Raw genomic sequence first — 20,159 nt, 5'->3', positions numbered from 1 at the left:
CACTGGTAGTGTGAGATAGTTCTTATGATCTTCTAGATGGAAAGTCCTTACCAGGCCCGACTGTAGCAATGGAGATAACCCAGGATTGTGCCAGCTGGTGTTCCAGGAAAAGCTGGGTTGCTGAAGATAAAACAGCTGCTGTGGATACTGGCTGGAACCAGACTGTTGTTAGCACGGAGTGGATACTGGCTGGAACCAGTTAAATAATAAATGAACTTGGGAGCGATGAAATATGAACTGAAATGTAGAACTTGAGAGCGGAGAAATAATAATACCGGTGGAGAGTGGTAAAGTGTAGAAAGGACACCGGCCCTTTAAGGGAAGCTGTACTCTGCTGGAAGCTGAGCTGGAAGCAGGTAATGTTGTAGCTGGAAACAGATGAATCCACAATGGATTGGAGAGTCAGGCTACACCGCAGGTGGAATGCTGGTGCGGGTCTCTATGGTGGAAGTCTTGAGACAGGAGCTGGAACCTGGAAGACAATCACAGGAGAGAGACAAATAGGAACTAGGTTTGACAACCAAAGCACTGACGCCTTCCTTGCTCAGGCACAGTGTATTTATACCTGCAGCAAGGAAGGGATTGGCTTGGCAATTATGCAGATTAAAAATACTGACAACAGATTGGAGGAAATGATCAGCTGACAGAATCCAAGATGGCTGCGCCCATGCAGACACTTGGAGGGAAGTTTGGTTTGTAATCCATGTGGTAATGAAAACAGTAATGGCGGCGCCGGCCACCGGAGACAGGAGGCGCCAGGCTGACAGATGCACATCCAACCACGCGGACACAGCGGAGGCCGCGGCTGACGTAATCGTCACTCAGACACTCTGCATGCAGAAGTTCAGGGACGGCGGCGGAGGCCGCGGGAGACGCCATGCCAGGTGTAATATGGCGTTTACTGTGACAGCGTCCCAGAGTGACAGGAGAGGATACAGGAATGTACACATCAGGATAACAGATGGGATCCGGTCCTGGAGCGCTGAGCCAGCCTTAGGAGGCATCTGATGGGTAAGAAATGGCGTCCAGATACCCGGATCGTGACAGCACCCCCCCCCCTTTAGGAGTGGCCCCAGGACACTTCTTTGGCTTTTGAGGAAACTTGGAATGGAATCTCCGGACCAAGGCAGGAGCATGGACATCAGAAGCATTGGTCCATGAACGTTCCTCAGGACCATAACCCTTCCAGTCAATAAGATATTGTAGTTGACCGTAACGGTGACGTGAGTCCAGGATCTTGGCCACTTCATACTCAACGCCTCGTTGAGTTTGGACTTTCGGAGTTGGAGGAAGTGAGGAATGAAACCGATTCAAGATCAGCGGTTTCAACAGGGAAACATGGAATGTCCTGGGTATTTTTAAGAAGGGAGGCAACTGGAGTCTGTAAGCAACAGGATTGATGACTTGTTCAATCTTGAAAGGACCGATATAGCGAGGTGCAAACTTCATACTGGGAACTCTTAACCTCAAATTCTTCGTGGATAACCATACCCGATCACCCACCTTGAGAGCAGGAACTGCTCGACGCTTCTTATCCGCAAACTTCTTGTACCTGAACGATGCCTTGAGCAGAGCTGATCGTACGCTCTTCCAGATATTGGCAAACTGATGCAAGGTGATATCCACTGCGGGAACAGAAGTTGCTGGAAGCGGTTGGAACTCAGGGACTTTAGGGTGGAATCCAAAGTTAGTGAAGAATGGTGTTGAAGCAGATGAAGAATGATACTGGTTGTTATGACAGAACTCGGCCCAGGGAAGTAATTGAACCCAGTCATCTTGAGAGGAGGACACATAGATGCGGAGGAAGGCCTCCAAGTCCTGATTCACCCTCTCGGTTTGACCATTGGTCTGAGGATGGTAAGCCGTGGAAAACTTTAGCTTGACTTGGAGGACTTGACATAAACTTCGCCAGAATTTGGCTGTGAATTGAACTCCTCGATCTGAGATAATTTCTTCAGGAAGACCGTGGAGTCGGAAGATCTCTTGTATGAATACTTGAGCCAACTTGGAAGCTGACGGAAGGCCGGTGAGAGGAATGAAGTGTGCCATCTTGGTGAACCGGTCAACTACCACCCAGATGGTATTGAACTTGTTGCACATGGGTAAGTCTGTAATGAAATCCATCGACAAGTGGGTCCATGGTCGACGGGGAACGGATAGTGGAACCAGTTGCCCCGCAGGCGACTGGCGGGATACTTTATGTTGGGCACACTTTGGGCAAGATGCAATAAACTCCAAGACGTCCTTTTTCAGAGTTGGACACCAATAGGACCTAGAGATAAACTCCAGGGTTTTTTGGATACCTGTATGTCCGGCAAAACGGGAAGCATGGGCCCAATGCATGAGCTTCTTCCTTAGCATCGGCTTCACAAAACTTTTCCCTGATGGGGGCGTAGAGTCCATCCCTACCGTGGAGAATGCCAACGGATTTATAATAGGATGCTTGTCTGAAGACTCTGACTCATTTTCTTGCTCCCATGAGCGGGAAAGGGCATCGGCCTTGCGATTCTGAGAGCCCGGACAGAACTGGAGTTTAAAGTCGAACCTGGAAAAGAAAAGTGCCCATCTGGCCTGACGAGGGTTGAGACATTGTGCACCCTTCAGGTATAAAAGGTTCTTGTGGTCTGTAAGTATGGTGATTGAATGAGAAGCTCCCTCCAACAGATACCTCCACTCTTCTAGAGCGAGCTTGATGGCTAGCAACTCCTGGTCGCCAATGGCATAGTTGCGCTCAGCTGGGGAGAACTTCCGGGAGAAGAAACTGCAAGGGTGTAAATGGCCATCTTTAGCCCTCTGAGATAACACCGCTCCTACTCCAACGGAGGAGGCATCCACCTCTAAGATGAAAGGAGAGTCGATGTCAGGCTGTTTCAGAACAGGCGCAGAGATGAACCTTTGTTTTAAAAGATGAAATGCTTGCATGGCTTCTTCAGACCACTTGGACGGGTTAGCACCCTTCTTAGTGAAAGCAGTAATAGGCGCCACAATGGTGGAAAAGTCTCGTATAAACTTTCGGTAATAGTTGGCGAACCCTAAGAATCTCTGGACCCCTTTGAGGGTTAAGGGTACCGGCCAATTTTGGATTGCTTGTAGTTTCTCAGGATCCATCTCTAGTCCGGAACCGGACACAATGTACCCTAGAAACGGAATGGACTTGACTTCAAAGACGCATTTTTCTAATTTGCAATAGAGATGATTGACACGGAGACGGGACAGAACCTCTTTAACCCAAAAACGATGTTCCTCTAAATCGTTGGCAAAAATGAGGATATCGTCTAGATAGACCACGACATGACGGTATAGAATGTCTCTGAAGATCTCATTGACAAAATGCTGGAAGACAGCTGGAGCATTGCTCAATCCGAAGGGCATGACGAGGTACTCATAATGTCCGTCACGGGTGTTAAAGGCGGTCTTCCACTCGTCACCCTCACGGATCCGGATGAGATTGTATGCACCTCGCAAGTCCAGCTTTGTAAAGATGGTAGCTCCGCTAACTCTGTCAAAGAGCTCAGTAATCAGGGGTAAAGGATAACGGTTCTTGATGGTAATGTCGTTCAAACCTCTGTAGTCGATGCACGGCCGCAGACCACCATCTTTCTTTTTTACAAAAAAGAAGCCTGCGCCGGCTGGAGAAGAAGAAGGTCGAATGAACCCCTTTGCTAGGTTCTCTTTAATATATTCCTCCATAGAATGCGTCTCAGGCAGAGACAACGGATAAGTTCGGCCTCGAGGTGGAACCTTCCCTGGAACGAGATCAATCGGACAGTCCCATTCTCTATGAGGAGGAAGGATATCAGCAGAAGCTTTACTGAACACATCCGTGAAATCTTGATATGGAGGAGGTGGAACATCAGACGACCTGGGGGAGGAAGAACAGACAGGCAATACTTTAAACAAACATGTCTCAGCACAGGAGGAACCCCATGCCAGGATTTGCGTAGTCGTCCAATCAATTGTAGGATTGTGAAGACGGAGCCATGGAAGGCCCAGGACCACAGGATGTGTGGCTCTTGGAATCACTAAAAAAGAAATAAGTTCGGAATGAAGAACTCCCACTCTCAGACGAACTGGTAGAGTCCTTAAAGAAATAACTGCATCAAAAATTTTGCTGCCATCCACGGCAGTTAAAGAAATGGACGAAGGAAGTCTCTCGGTGGGTAGGGACCACCGTTTAACATAGGCTTCGGTAATAAAGTTCCCAGCTGCTCCGGAATCAAGGAGGGCAATGACGTTCCGATAACGTTGAGCAACTTGAAGCGAGACTGGGAGATTACAATCTTGAGGAGATGGAGAGGAGATCATTACTCCTAGCCGGCCCTCTCCTTGGCGAGCTAGGATTTGGAGTTTCCCGGACGTTTGGGACAGGCATTAATGGTGTGAGACGGAGCTGCACAATAGAGACAGAGAAACTCGGAGAGACGTCTTCGGCGCTCAGCAGGAGTTAAACGGGAACGGCCAAGTTGCATGGGCTCATCTTTAGATGGTGACAGTTGACGAGGAGGAGGAGCAGAAGATTTTGGAGCAGATGATCTTCCACGCTCAGTTGCTCTCTCTCTGAAACGTAAATCAACTTTCGTGCAGAGTGAGATTAGCTCATCTAACTTAGAAGGTAAGTCTCTGGTAGCTAACTCATCTTTAATACGCTCAGATAAGCCATGCCAGAATGCAGCATACAGGGCCTCGTCGTTCCATGCCAGTTCGGATGCCAGGATCTGGAACTGTATCAGATATTGTCCTACAGTACGTGACCCCTGGCGTAAACGGAGAATCTCGGATGAAGCTGAGGTTACCCGGCCTGGCTCGTCGAAGATGCGCCTGAATGTTGACACGAAGGCAGTGTAGGAAGATAGCAGGGTGTCGGACCTCTCCCATAACGGTGATGCCCAATCAAGGGCTGAGCCACTGAGAAGAGAAATAATGTAGGCAATTTTTGTACGGTCACTGGGAAAATTGCCAGGTTGTAGCTCAAACTGAATCTCACACTGGTTGAGAAATCCCCTGCAGAATCTTGGAGATCCGTCAAATTTTGCTGGCGTTGGAAGATGAAAACGTGGAGCAGAAATGGGTAAGGTGGGTGGGGTTATAGCTGGAGTCACTGTGGTTGACGCACCAGACGCGCCTGATCCACGGAGAGTTGTCTGAATCCCATCCAGCCGAGTAGAGAGATCCTGGAGACAGCGGATGATGTGGCCCTGTGCAGCCTCCTGATGTTCTAGTCGGGCTGCCAGGTCTTGCATCGGCCTGGCCGCTTGATCCTGGTCTCCGGCTGGATTCATTAGGTCAGTGCTTACTGTCACAACTGAGGGCCTGAGCTGACGGGAGGCAGCCTCAGTTGTAGGGGCTGAGATGTACCGGAACCTGGGAGGTTGTATCAGACCCCTGGACATGTAAGTTACATGAATAATAACTGCCCGAAGGCGTGACCACGACAACTTGGATAAAAGTCAATGATGTTTATTATGACAACTCCGCAACACAGCAGCAGTAAAAGAAAACGTAAAAGTCAGCAAAGAATAAATACAGTTCCTGGGTACTACAGGATGGCAGGAGCCACAGGGCACTGGTAGTGTGAGATAGTTCTTATGATCTTCTAGATGGAAAGTCCTTACCAGGCCCGACTGTAGCAATGGAGATAACCCAGGATTGTGCCAGCTGGTGTTCCAGGAAAAGCTGGGTTGCTGAAGATAAAACAGCTGCTGTGGATACTGGCTGGAACCAGACTGCTGTTAGCACGGAGTGGATACTGGCTGGAACCAGTTAAATAATAAATGAACTTGGGAGCGATGAAAGATGAACTGAAATGTAGAACTTGAGAGCGGAGAAATAATAATACCGGTGGAGAGTGGTAAAGTGTAGAAAGGACACCGGCCCTTTAAGGGAAGCTGTACTCTGCTGGAAGCTGAGCTGGAAGCAGGTAATGTTGTAGCTGGAAACAGATGAATCCACAATGGATTGGAGAGTCAGGCTACACCGCAGGTGGAATGCTGGTGCGGGTCTCCATGGTGGAAGTCTTGAGACAGGAGCTGGAACCTGGAAGACAATCACAGGAGAGAGACAAACAGGAACTAGGTTTGACAACCAAAGCACTGACGCCTTCCTTGCTCAGGCACAGTGTATTTATACCTGCAGCAAGGAAGGGATTGGCTTGGCAATTATGCAGATTAAAAATACTGACAACAGATTGGAGGAAATGATCAGCTGACAGAATCCAAGATGGCTGCGCCCATGCAGACACTTGGAGGGAAGTTTGGTTTGTAATCCATGTGGTAATGAAAACAGTAATGGCGGCGCCGGCCACCAGAGACAGGAGGCGCCAGGCTGACAGATGCACATCCAACCACGCGGACACAGCGGAGGCCGCGGCTGACGTAATCGTCACTCAGACACTCTGCATGCAGAAGTTCAGGGACGGCGGCGGAGGCCGCGGGAGACGCCATGCCAGGTGTAATATGGCGTTTACTGTGACAGCGTCCCAGAGTGACAGGAGAGGATACAGGAATGTACACATCAGGATAACAGATGGGATCCGGTCCTGGAGCGCTGAGCCAGCCTTAGGAGGCATCTGATGGGTAAGAAATGGCGTCCAGATACCCGGATCGTGACAGGTTTGAGATAAAGTGCTCCTTTAAACAATCAATATGATCCTATCTGTGTGCCTGGGAGGACAACTGCACCAATGCAACAAAGGCGTAAGTATGTTTATGCCCCATGGTCAAGTCATGTGGTCATTAGGACTCATTCTACCCAGCGATAATGATGATTATCTTATGTATTATTGTTAGCCACATACCACTATACTTATATACAGCACTATTGCTCATTTAGGATGCGTGGCTAATAACTATCTTGCTACTTGCCTGTAGTTGTTGTAGCATTTGTATGGAAAATGTCTTGATGTCAGGATAGATTCTAATACAGCAGTGCTATTCTCTCCACATGAATCCCTGAAATAGTACAGTAGACCAGTATTACACAGGAAATATGCTACACATTATGAAACAATGTTTTACAACCTTTAAATAAGGGTTAGCATATGATATGTTGTTATTACAGTATTAGTTAGGGATGTAGTTATGTGACACATTACCGACGGCTACATCCCGCCCCCCTCTAAATCCCGAATGTCGGCATGCAGGGACTATTCTCATAGAGTGGGACTAGAGCCTGTGGCTTGTTGCACTCAACTCTTCCCCCCCTACCCCCCCGCCGGCATTTTTCTACCTGGCGGCGGCCACACATACCCACCCCATTAGTTATGCTTCTTCTGTGGTATTTTTAGAATAATTTGAGGAATCATTCAATTTGATTGCCATTGTTGATCGTTAAATGCATATTAAAAGCGGTAAAGTGAATTAAAAATGTAAGTTACAGATTATTTTTTTTAACAGGAAAATATTTTCATCAGATTATTATATCGCAAATGGAACAATACGTAAATCCACCATTGCTGTAAACTCTTATGCCCAGGACACTTAGAGATGTCTGTTCCTGTCAGATGTTCTGCTGCCCTACGAGGATATGAAATCTGACCTGAGCAGTTCAACACAAGTATACTGTTTGTTTATAGCATACTAGCTGTTCTACCCATACATCGCGTGGGAGTTTCTGATTTTCACGGTTGTAAATTTAAATGAGTGTTAAAAATTTGGTAAATCTATGGAGATGTAAATTTGAGACGTCTTAATGTAAGTACATTTTAATCTATGGTTCTTGGTGTTACCTGAGGAGCACCCGTAGCAGATACTGTAAAAAGTGACAGGACCATTTTTGTAGCTTATGAAATTCAACACACTGGAGGTGCAATCAAAATTTTGATATGATTGTCCGTTTTGGGCGTTATTGTTCAAGCAACACAAGCCATGAATCGGTAATGATCATTATTATGTTAACCCCCTTTTCAGCCCCTTAGGAGTGGTTTATTAACATTTAAGAAAGTTACATCTGCATTTTCTAATGGGCTGTCCCATATGTCAGGTCTCGCTGTGAAGGTCTGGTTCAAGTACTTCATACAATCATGCTTCTCAGTGTCCATGCCAAATCCTCTCTCACCAGCATTCTCATCCTCATCCCCCACTCTTTGTGCCTTACAAGGCACATGAGGTAAGAACGTAGCAGGGTTTAGGGTATTACACATGTTTATGGTGATGTTTACTGGAGCCATGAATGATAGCTCTCACTTCGTAAACCTTGCAGATGAGACATGCCTGGTTTGGGCAGAATTTAAAAGGGCCGATACTGCATAAGGTGCATGAACTGTCAAGTCATCTCCAAGTACCACATCCTCACTCTTACTTACCAATCGGGCCATTGCTGCCACCCTTTGTTAACAAGTAGGGAGTGACCTTGCCACAGTGTCCAATTGTGCACTGTAGTATGCTACAGGTCGGCTGGCATCACCATGTTTCTGTGTCAAGACCCTTGCCGCACACCCAGCAGTTTCAGTACCGTACAAGTCAAAAGGTTTCTCATAATCAGGCATTCCCAACGCAGGGGCTTTTGTCAAGCACTCCTTGAGTTTCTCAAATGCCAGTTCGGATGACTCGGTATAAAACACCTGTTCAGGTTTTGTTTGATGAAACCATCTCCTGCAATGGAAAAATCAAAACGGAAAAACCCGGAATCCAATTTCGGCAGAATCCACACATTCATAAAAAGGTATGAATTTGCTGCTGGGTCTATGGCAGTGTCATGTTCTGGATGGCCTTTATCCGGTCAATGGTCAAATGTCTTAATCCTTGAGTGAGACAATGTCCTAAATATTTCACCCTGGTCTGACATAACTGCAGTTTATCTTTTGAAACCTTGTGTCCTGTCTGTGAAAGGTGTACCAACAATTGTTTAGTATCAGCCACAGAGGACACAAATGAATCGGAACATAACAATAAGTCATCAACATATTGAATTAGAATCGATCCATTTTTAGGCTGAAAAGACTGTAAGCAATCATGCAAGTCCTGAGAGAAAATACTTGGACTGTCAATGAACCCTTGAGGAAGGCGGGTCCAGGTGTACTGTACCCCTCTGTAAGGAAAGGCAAAGAGGTACTGTCTGGGTGAAGGGAAATAAGAAAAAAAAAACAAAGCAGAATCTGATAGCAGCAAAGTGTATAAATTTGCAACAGAATGACAACCAGATAACCATGATAGTTCTGAGATAGGAGATCTCTGGAATGGATCCAAGCAACTGTATTTATACAGTAGCCTCTAACACACACAATACAATATTAAACACGCTGTTCTTATTGTTCCGTGATGTAAACATTTTTGTAACTCGGTGGTCCATTCAAAGGTATTGTTCTCAGGAATGTGACTGATGATGCCCTCAAGCTCCCACCATGCAGGTAATTCATACAGGCTAGTGACATGCCCCTCACAATGCACAATATTTCACCTATAATACATTTCTCCCAATAGCATGAGCTCGCAATATGCAATATTCTGTCCGCACATACCGGGGTGCAAAAAATGGAGAGCTGAACACGATGATATAAAATAAGATGTGATATCATGCTTCTAAACCTATGCTATGTGAAATGCTGTCTCCTGATCTAAACTTAATGTTGCTAGATACTAAAGTCTGTTATTAAATCATCTTATGAAAATGTGTAATTTATGTGTAAGTTTGGAGTATGAATAGTGTGTAACAATATGGCTTTTATTAGCAACTGCATGTTCTACCGTAATAAGGGTAAGATGCGGTAATCCGCAAGGTACTGTAGTACACAAAAATGCATATGTATGCATGCTAATAAATGCAATATTGCATTCTGAGAGTAAAATGCAATTTCTCTTACGTCCTAGAGGATGCTGGGGACTCCGTCAGAACCATGGGGATAGACGGGCTCCGCAGGAGACATGGGCACTTTAAGAAAGACTTTAGGTATGGGTGTGCACTGGCTCCTCCCTCTATGCCCCTCCTCCAGACCTCAGTTTATTACTGTGCCCAGAGGAGACTGGGTGCATTACAGGGAGCTCTCCTGAGTTTCCTGTCAGAAAGTATTTTGTTAGGTTTTTTATTTTCAGGGAGCACTGCTGGCAACAGACTCCCTGCATCGAGGGACTGAGGGGAGAGAAGCAGACCTACTTCTGTGAGTTTCAAGGCTCTGCTTCTTAGGCTACTGGATACCATTAGCTCCAGAGGGAGACGGAACACAGGTCTCACCCTGGAGTTCGTCCCGGAGCCGCGCCGCCGTCCTCCTCACAGAGCTGGAAGATAGAAGCTGGGTGAGTATGAGAAGAAAGAAGACTTCAGAGGCAGCAGAAGACTTCATGATCTTCACTGAGGTAACGCACAACGGTGAAGCTGTGCGCCATTGCTCCCATACACCTCACACACGGCAGTCACTGTAAGGGTGCAGGGCGCAGGGGGGGGCCCTGGGCAGCATATAAACCTCTTTCTGGCAAAAATAGTTATATATACAGCTGGCCACTGTATATATAAAGAGCCCCCGCCAGTTTTCAGTATATTTGAGTGGGACAGAAGCCCGTCGCCGAGGGAGCGGGGCTTCTCCCTCAGCACTCACCAGCGCCATTTTCTACACAGCACAGCGCTGAGAGGAAGCTCCCCGGACTCTACCCTGCTTAATCCACGGTGAAAGAGGGTTTTGAAGAAGAGGGGGGGTCACATAATTGGTGTATTTATATATTACAAACAGCGCTACTGGGTAAGCATATATTTATATAGTGTTTTTTCCTGGGTCATATAGCGCTGGGTGTGTGCTGGCATACTCTGTCTCTCCAAAGGGCCTTGTGGGGAAACTGTCTTCAGATAAGAGGATTCCCTGAGTGTGTGGTGTGTCGGTACGCATGTGTCGACATGTCTGAGGTAGAAGGCTTTCAGGAGGAGGAGGAGGTGAAAATTAATGAGGTGTCTCCGTCGACAATGCCGACACCTGACTGGATGGATATGTGGAATGTTTTAAGTGCTAATGTAAATTTATTGCACAAAAGATTAGACAAAGCTGAAGCTAGGGTACAGCCAGGGACTCAACCCATGTCTGCCCCTATGTCGCAGGGACCATCGGGGTCTCAAAAGCGCCCACTATCCCAAATTGTTGACACAGATACCCACACGGATTCTGACTCCAGTGTCGACTACGATGATGCAAAGTTGCAGCCAAAATTGGCAAAATATATTCGATATATGATTATTGCAATAAAAGATGTTTTGCATATCACAGAAGAACCCCCTATCCCTGACACGAGGGTACACATGTATAAGGGAAAGAAACCTGAGGTAACCTTTCCCCCCTCACATGAGTTGAACGAATTATGTGAAAAAGCTTGGGAATCTCCAGACAAAAAACTGCAGATTCCCAAAAGGATTCTTATGGCGTATCCTTTCCCGCCAACGGACAGGATACGGTGGGAATCCTCCCCTAGGCACTGCCATCCCAAGATACGGCTACCCTCAAGGATCCTGCGGACCGCAAGCAGGAGGTTACCTTGAAGTCCATTTACACACATTCTGGTACCTTACTCAGACCGGCGATTGCTTCGGCCTGGGTTTGTAGCGCGGTAGCAGCATGGACAGATACCTTATCAGCGGAAATTGAGACCCTAGATAAGGATACCATTTTATTGACCCTAGGGCATATAAAAGATGCTGTCCTATATATGAGAGATGCTCAAAGAGACATTAGTCTACTGGGTTCTAGAATCAACGCTATGTCGATTTCTGCTAGACGAGTCCTATGGACCCGGCAATGGACAGGTGATGCTGACTCAAAGAGGCATATGGAGGTATTACCTTACAAGGGTGAGGAATTGTTTGGAGAAGGTCTCTCGGACCTGGTCTCCACAGCTACAGCTGGTAAATCAAATTTTTTGCCTTATATTCCCTCACAGCCTAAGAAGGCGCCAAATTATCAAATGCAGTCCTTTCGATCACAAAGAAACAAGAAAGTACGAGGTGCGTCCTCTCTTGCCAGAGGTAAGGGTAGAGGGAAAAAGCTGCACAACACAGCTAGTTCCCAGGAACAGAAGTCCTCCCCACCTCTACAAAATCCACCGCATGACGCTGGGGCTCCGCTACAGGAGTCCGCCCCAGTGGGGGCACGTCTTCGAGTTTTCAGCCACATCTGGGTTCATTCACAGGTGGATGCCTGGGCAATAGAAATTGTTTCCCAGGGTTACAAGCTTGAATTCGAAGAGGTGCCTCCTCGCCGGTTTTTCAAATCGGCCCTACCAGCCTCTCCCCCAGAAAGGGAGATAGTGTTAAATGCAATTCACAAATTGTATCTGCAACAGGTGGTGGTCAAGGTTCCCCTGCTTCAACAAGGGAGGGGATATTACTCAACCCTGTTTGTAGTCCCGAAACCGGACGGTTCGGTCAGACCCATTTTAAATTTAAAATCCCTGAACCTATAATTGAAAAGGTTCAAGTTGAAGATGGAATCGCTAAGAGCGGTCATCGCCAGCCTGGAAGGGGGGGATTTTATGGTATCTCTGGACATAAAGGATGCATATCTTCATGTTCCCATATATCCACCTCATCAGGCGTACCTGAGATTTAAAAAAATCTACAAAGAAATATAAATAGGCGCTGGTATACTGGCTATGAGACACTGATGATATTAATACTGACTGCAGCTTCACTTATTTGAGGTGCTGAGCCTCAAAAAACAAAAATTAATAAAAACCACAGAGAGAAGCGCTGTCACTAAAGTATTACTATATTTTATTAAAAATGACCTTATTCATATATAAAAATTATGAGAAAACCTAAACATCCTGTGACTTTAAAAAATCTTTTAGCAACAACACATCAAAACATGTAACAATTTGTATTCCTCACTAAGGTCTCCTTTGGAACAATGTATCAATCTACCCTTTATATAATGTATGGTAACTCTTGTGATTAACAGGAATTCCTTAGAGTAAGCTCCACGCGTGGGCTGATTGAAACACTTGAAACCATATATTGGTAGAGGGTTTAAAAGTTCATCCGTGATGTATATAGGGATTATTCACATTGATGTCATCCGCTCCATTATTTGTGAAATCCCTATTTAGATCTTATTTCTCAATAATGCCGTCCAGAATTGATCAGCTTTTCTTATGAAGCTTATAATTGCACAATAACAGATTAAGCATGTGACGCTATTTTGGAGTCTGTTATTATACTTAACCCAACTTATGCAATGGGCAACAATTGTGTTATGTCCGTAGGGCGCCGGCTGCCCGCTCTGGGACACTGCAATAGAATGTGCAGGGCTTGTGAGAAATAATAGATAAAACGCTCACAGTCTCATTCAGATCGGCATAAAAATTCAAAGACTATAATGCTCTCTCACCACTTTCCATCAAGCTTCACCTGGAGCATACTGCTAGCTGTCATAAGCTGAATCTCCGTTTGGTGCGGTGAGCCAAATGCCGAACAGATGCTGGGTGAGGCGCTGAGCGGCGGATGCTGTCGGGGACGTGCTGCAGAAATCAGTCTCTGTTCGTGATGGTTAGCTGGATGCCAAGCAGAATGTCGGGCAATGTAATCAGACGGATTGCTTGACGCGTTTCTCAGCCTCAATCCTTTTCTTTCATGTTTTCATATGAGCCTCCTTGTGCCATCACAGTATTAGACTGGACATCAAAGACGAAGCCTATAGGATCTTTTGTATGGCTCAAGCTACATTGGCTATAAACACTGTTAATTTGATGTACTACAGCAACCTATTGCTTTGCCAAAGTGAGAAATGATATGTCAGTGAAGCAGAGGACTCCTTATTACTATGCTTCCGTGACATCTTTATTTTGAACCACAAAGCAGATAGAAAGGTCCTCGTTCACACCCCTGACTGTAGTGCTATGCCAAAACGGGGGGGGGAAATCTGCGATGGCTGTCAGGAAGGTGCAAAAATGCTGCTTCACATTAGTTTGGCCTGGTTCTCACAGGCGTCTTCATGGACTCGTTACTCGCATCCGCAGTGTCTGCTGAATCTTGGGGAGGAGGGCCGGTGCCGGGTCCGAGTCCCCAGGATTCAGCAGACACTGCGGATACGAGTAACGAGTCCATGAAGACGCCTGTGAGAACCAGGCCAAACTAATGTGAAGCAGCATTTTTGCACCTTCCTGACAGCCATCGCAGATTCCCCCCCCCCCGTTTTGGCATAGCACTACAGTCAGGGGTGTGAACGAGGACCTTTCTATCTGCTTTGTGGTTCAAAATAAAGATGTCACGGAAGCATAGTAATAAGGAGTCCTCTGCTTCACTGACATATCATTTCTCACTTTGGCAAAGCAATAGGTTGCTGTAGTACATCAAATTAACAGTGTTTATAGCCAATGTAGCTTGAGCCATACAAAAGATCCTATAGGCTTCGTCTTTGATGTCCAGTCTAATACTGTGATGGCACAAGGAGGCTCATATGAAAACATGAAAGAAAAGGATTGAGGCTGAGAAACGCGTCAAGCAATCCGTCTGATTACATTGCCCGACATTCTGCTTGGCATCCAGCTAACCATCACGAACAGAGACTGATTTCTGCAGCACGTCCCCGACAGCATCCGCCGCTCAGCGCCTCACCCAGCATCTGTTCGGCATTTGGCTCACCGCACCAAACGGAGATTCAGCTTATGACAGCTAGCAGTATGCTCCAGGTGAAGCTTGATGGAAAGTGGTGAGAGAGCATTATAGTCTTTGAATTTTTATGCCGATCTGAATGAGACTGTGAGCGTTTTATCTATTATTTCTCACAAGCCCTGCACATTCTATTGCAGTGTCCCAGAGCGGGCAGCCGGCGCCCTACGGACATAACACAATTGTTGCCCATTGCATAAGTTGGGTTAAGTATAATAACAGACTCCAAAATAGCGTCACATGCTTAATCTGTTATTGTGCAATTATAAGCTTCATAAGAAAAGCTGATCAATTCTGGACGGCATTATTGAGAAATAAGAGCTAAATAGGGATTTCACAAATAATGGAGCGGATGACATCAATGTGAATAATCCCTATATACATCACGGATGAACTTTTAAACCCTCTACCAATATATGGTTTCAAGTGTTTCAATCAGCCCACGCGTGGAGCTTACTCTAAGGAATTCCTGTTAATCACAAGAGTTACCATACATTATATAAAGGGTAGATTGATACATTGTTCCAAAGGAGACCTTAGTGAGGAATACAAATTGTTACATGTTTTGATGTGTTGCTGCTAAAAGATTTTTTAAAGTCACAGGATGTTTAGGTTTTCTCATAATTTTTATATATGAATAAGGTCATTTTTAATAAAATATATTAATACTTTAGTGACAGCGCTTCTCTCTGTGGTACCTGAGATTTGCTGTACAGGATTGTCATTACCAATTTCAGACGTTGCCGTTTGGGCTTTCCACGGGCCCGAGCACTTTCACCAAGGTGATGGCGGAAATGATGGTGCTCCTGCGCAAACAAGGTGTCACAATTATCCCGTACTTGGATGATCTCCTCATAAAAGCGAGATCAAGAGAGCAATTGCTGAACAGCGCCTCACTTTCACTGAAGGTGTTACAGCAAAGCGGCTGGATTCTCAATATCCCGAAGTCGCAGTTGGTTCCTACGACTCGTCTGACTTTCTTGGGCATGATTCTGGATACAGACCAGAAAAGAGTTTTTTTCTTCCGATAGAAAAAGCTCAGGAACTCATGACTCTGGTCAGGAACTTATTGAAGCCAAAACAGGTGTCAGTGCATCACTGCACTCGAGTCCTGGGAAAGATGGTGGCATCATACAAAGCCATTCCCTTCGGCAGGTTCCATGCGAGGACTTTCCAATGGGACTTACTGGACAAGTGGTCCGGGTCACATCTACAAATTCATCAGTTGATCACCCTGTCCCCCAGAGCCAGGGTATCTCTCCTGTGGTGGCTGCAGAGTGCTCACCTTCTAGTAGGCCGCAGGTTCGGCATTCAGGACTGGATCCTGGTGACCACGGACGCGAGCCACCGAGGTTGGGGAGCAGTCACGCAGGGAAGAAACTTCCAAGGTCTTTGGTCAAGTCAAGAGACTTGTCTTCACATCAACATCCTGGAACTGAGGGCCATATACAACGCCCTACGTCAAGCGGAGACCTTACTTCGCGACAGACCGGTTCTGATCCAGTGAGACTACATCACCGCAGTGGCTCATGTAAACCGCCAAGGCGGCACAAGGAGCAGAGTGGCAATGGCGGAAGCCACCAGGATTCTTCGCTGGGCGGAAAATCATGTAAGCGCACTGTCAGCAGTGTTCATTCCGGGAGTGGACAACTGGGAAGCAGACTTCCTCAGCAGACACGACCTGCATCCAGGAGAGTGGGGACTTCATCAAGAAGTCTTTGCACAGATTGCAAGTCAGTGGGGACTGCCCCAAATAGACATGATGGCATCCCGCCTCAACAAAAAGCTACAGAGGTATTGAGCCAGATCAAAAGACCCTCGGGCGGTAGCTGTAGACGCCCTAGTGACACCATGGGTGTTCCAGTCGGTCTATGTGTTTCCTCCTCTTCCTCTCATCCCCAAGGTGTTGAGAATAATAAGAAAAAGAGGAGTACAGACAATTCTCATTGTTCCGGATTGGCCACGAAGGACCTGGTATCCAGATCTGCTGGAAATGCTCACAGAAGATCCGTGGCCTCTTCCTCTACGACAGGACCTGTTGCAACAGGGGCTTTGTCTGTTCCAAGACTTACCGCGGCTGCGTTTGATGGCATGGTGGTTGAACGCCGGATACTAGCGGAAAAGGGCATTCCGGATGAGGTCATTCCTACCCTGATAAAGGCTAGGAAGGACGTGACAGCTAAACATTATCACCGTATATGGCGGAAATATGTTGCTTGGTGTGAGGCCAGGAATGCTCCTACGGAAGAATTCCATCTGGGCCGTTTCCTTCACTTCCTGCAAACTGGAGTGGATATGGGCCTAAAATTAGGCTCCATTAAGGTTCAGATTTCGGCCTTATCCATTTTCTTTCAAAAAGAATTGGCTTCTCTCCCAGAAGTACAGACTTTTGTGAAGGGAGTGCTGCATATTCAGCCTCCTTTTGTACCTCCGGTGGCGCCTTGGGACCTTAACGTGGTGTTGAGTTTCCTTAAGTCGCACTGGTTTGAACCACTTAAAACGGTGGAGTTGAAATATCTCACTTGGAAAGTGCTCATGTTGTTAGCCTTGGCTTCGGCTAGGCGAGTGTTGGAATTGGCGGCTTTGTCTCATAAAGCCCCTATCTAGTGTTCCATATGGATAGAGCGGAATTGCGAACCCGTCCTCAATTCTTGCCTAAGGTGGTGTCATCTTTTCATATGAACCAACCTATTGTGGTGCCTGTGGCTACGCGAGACTTGGAAGATTCCGAGTCCCTTGATGTAGTCAGGGCTTTGAAAATTTACGTGGCCAGAACGGCTAGAGTCAGAAAAACAGAAGCACTGTTTGTCCTATATGCGGCCACAAGGTTGGCGCCCCAGCTTCAAAGCAGACTATTGCTCGCTGGATCTGTAACACGATTCAGCAGGCGCATTCGAACGCTGGATTGCCGTTACCAAAATCTGTTAAGGCCCATTCCACTAGGAATGTGGGCTCGTCTTGGGCGGCTGCCCGAGGGGTCTCGGCACTGCAACTATGCCGAGCTGCTACTTGGTCGGGTTCAAACACCTTTGCAAAGTCATCTGCACTCTCCCGCCCGTTTGGGAGCTTTGGTATAATCCCCATGGTCCTTACGGAGTCCCCAGCATCCTCTAGGACGTAAGAGAAAGTAAGATTTTAAACCTACCGGTAAATCTTTTTCTTGTAGTCCGTAGAGGATGCTGGGCGCCCGTCCCAAGTGCTGACTACTTCTGCAAGACTTGTATATAGTTTTGCTTACATAAGGGTTATGTTATAGTTTTCATCGGTCTCCGACTGATGCTATGTTGTTTTTTCATACTGTTAACTGGTTAGTTTATCACAAGTTATACGGTGTGATTGGTGTGGCTGGTATGAATCTTGCCCTTGGATTAACAAAAATCCTTTCCTCGTACTGTCCGTCTCCTCTGGGCACAGTTTCTCTAACTGAGGTCTGGAGGAGGGGCATAGAGGGAGGAGCCAGTGCACACCCATACCTAAAGTCTTTCTTAAAGTGCCCATGTCTCCTGCGGAGCCTGTCTATCCCCATGGTCCTTACGGAGTCCCCAGCATCCTTTACGGACTACGAAAAAAAGATTTACCGGTAGGTTTAAAATCTTATTTTTTATAATAGGGGTTCTTATTACTGAGGATAGCTATCTTCTTAAATAGAACTTGAACACGCTTTTAGTTATAATTATGCGTCTTTGTGTTTTAGGTGCGATTTATTACTAAAATCTGGCATCCAAATATTATTTTCGACTTTCACAAATTCTTATTATGTAGTTTTCTTATTTCCCATCTGAAGAATACCTATGTTAAATTTCAGCTTCCTAACATATAGTGAAGTAAGAGATTTAATGATGAGTCAGTGAGTGAGTGAGTGAGACTTTCACATTTATATACCGTATATACTCGAGTATAAGCCGACTTTTTCAGCACTTTTTTTTGTGCTGAAAAAGCCACCTCGGCTTATACTCGAGTCAGTCAGTGTGACAGGCAGAGCAGTGTGAAGGAGGGACACGGAGCGCACAGCGCGCGCCTCTCCTGTGTCCCTCCTGCATCTCCGGCGGCAGCGGCGGGTGTATTAAAGGAAGTACCCGTTCGTGACCTCTGATCACGAACCGGCACTTCCTTTAATAGACCCGCCGCGGCCGCCGGAGATGCAGGAGGGACACAGGAGAGGCGCGGGCTGTGCGCTCCATGTCCCTCCTTCAGAAGACAGCGCAGGATCGACGGAGGGGTAAGTAACAGGCACTGGGGGAGCATATTTGGCACTTGGGGAGGGGGCATATCTGGCAGCATGAGGGGGCATATCTGGCAGCATGAGGGGGCATATCTGGCAGCATGAGGGGCATATGTGGCAGCATGAGGGGCATATGTGGCAGCATGAGGGCATATCTGGCACTGTGGGGCATATTTGGCAGCATGAGGGCATATCTGGCACTGTGGGGCATATTTGGCAGCATGAGGGCATATCTGGCACTGTGGGGCATATCTGACAGTATGAGGGCATATCTGGCACTGTGGGGGCATATCTGGCACTGAGGGCTGTGTACGGCTAGAGCTGCATTTCCCACTCTAGGCTTATACTCGAGTCAATAAGTTTTCCCAGGTTTTTGTGGTAGAATTAGGTGCCTCGGCTTATATTCGGGTCGACTTATACTCGAGTATATACGGTATATAGATTTCCGTCTAATTAATACTTGTTTTTCCTAGTTAGGACTTGTCGGAAAACACGTGAATCGGATTAGCCGCAGATCCACATTTTGTGACTAGCTTGCGGGCGTTTCCGACCATTTTCGACAATTCCGATTTGACTTAAAAAAAAGTCAGATCGCCATTGTCAAAAATGGGCAAAAACCTGTCAGAAATGCCCCCAAATTCAATAGTGAAGTGTCGGATCCTCTCCATCGGAGAAGATCCGACACTAATTGAATATACCCCTTAAGGTATAGTTTGAGGCTGTCTAAGGAGTGTGTGGATGCACACCCCATGTGCGCACCTATGCACCCAATGCAATCATTGTTTCAGTTTTATAAGTATAATATATTTTACTCACACATTAATTCCACCTATTTCATCCATCACCCAGATATTAATGTTGGATACTTTATCTCTTTGAAAATTTGGAATTTCATAGTCAGCTAAAAAACTAAAAAGAAGTAAAGAAATGAAGTTAAAACATTTGTTAGATTATGTCAGCTGGGTATTAAAAGTTTACAGTCTCTGATACAGGGGTGGAATCACTGGGACCCATAGTAAAATTTGAGGAAGATCCTGGTAAATCCTGTCCCGAAGCCCCTGCTCTTCTTAGCCCATTTGGGGCTTCTTTGCTCATGCACCATATTTCACATGAGATGCATTCAGCATTCCAGCGGTCTTGATGCTGGCGGTCATGTGACCGACGCCGGAATCCCGACACCACTCAGGAGACCAACACCAGAACAACAACAGCCAACATCCCGAAGGTAAGTATCAGTGTTCACCTTAGGGTAAAGGGATGGAGGTTAGGGTTAGGCACTAGGGGAGTTAAGGTTAAGCACTGGGGGGTTAGCCATAGCCGCCACTCTTCAAGGGTTAGCCCTTGCCATGACCCACGGAGG

At 46.5% G+C, this 20,159-nt stretch overlaps 1 protein-coding gene across 1 annotated transcript in view; it reads right to left on the bottom strand.

Moving 5' to 3' along the window:
* Positions 1-20,159, bottom strand: part of BST1 (bone marrow stromal cell antigen 1) — a 73,118-nt gene that overhangs the window by 6,424 nt on the left and 46,535 nt on the right. The window contains exons 6-7 of the mRNA XM_063957000.1: positions 19,616-19,708; positions 6,861-6,947 (exon numbers count right to left, since the gene is read on the bottom strand). Coding sequence (XP_063813070.1) covers positions 6,861-6,947; positions 19,616-19,708 — 180 coding nt within the window. The remainder of the gene's footprint in view (positions 1-6,860; positions 6,948-19,615; positions 19,709-20,159) is intronic.

Source organism: Pseudophryne corroboree, chromosome 1, assembly GCF_028390025.1.
Source record: "Pseudophryne corroboree isolate aPseCor3 chromosome 1, aPseCor3.hap2, whole genome shotgun sequence".
Taxonomy (NCBI): domain Eukaryota; kingdom Metazoa; phylum Chordata; class Amphibia; order Anura; family Myobatrachidae; genus Pseudophryne; species Pseudophryne corroboree.
The sequence above is the reverse complement of the archived record's forward strand: the minus strand, read 5'-3'. Positions and strand labels throughout refer to the sequence as shown.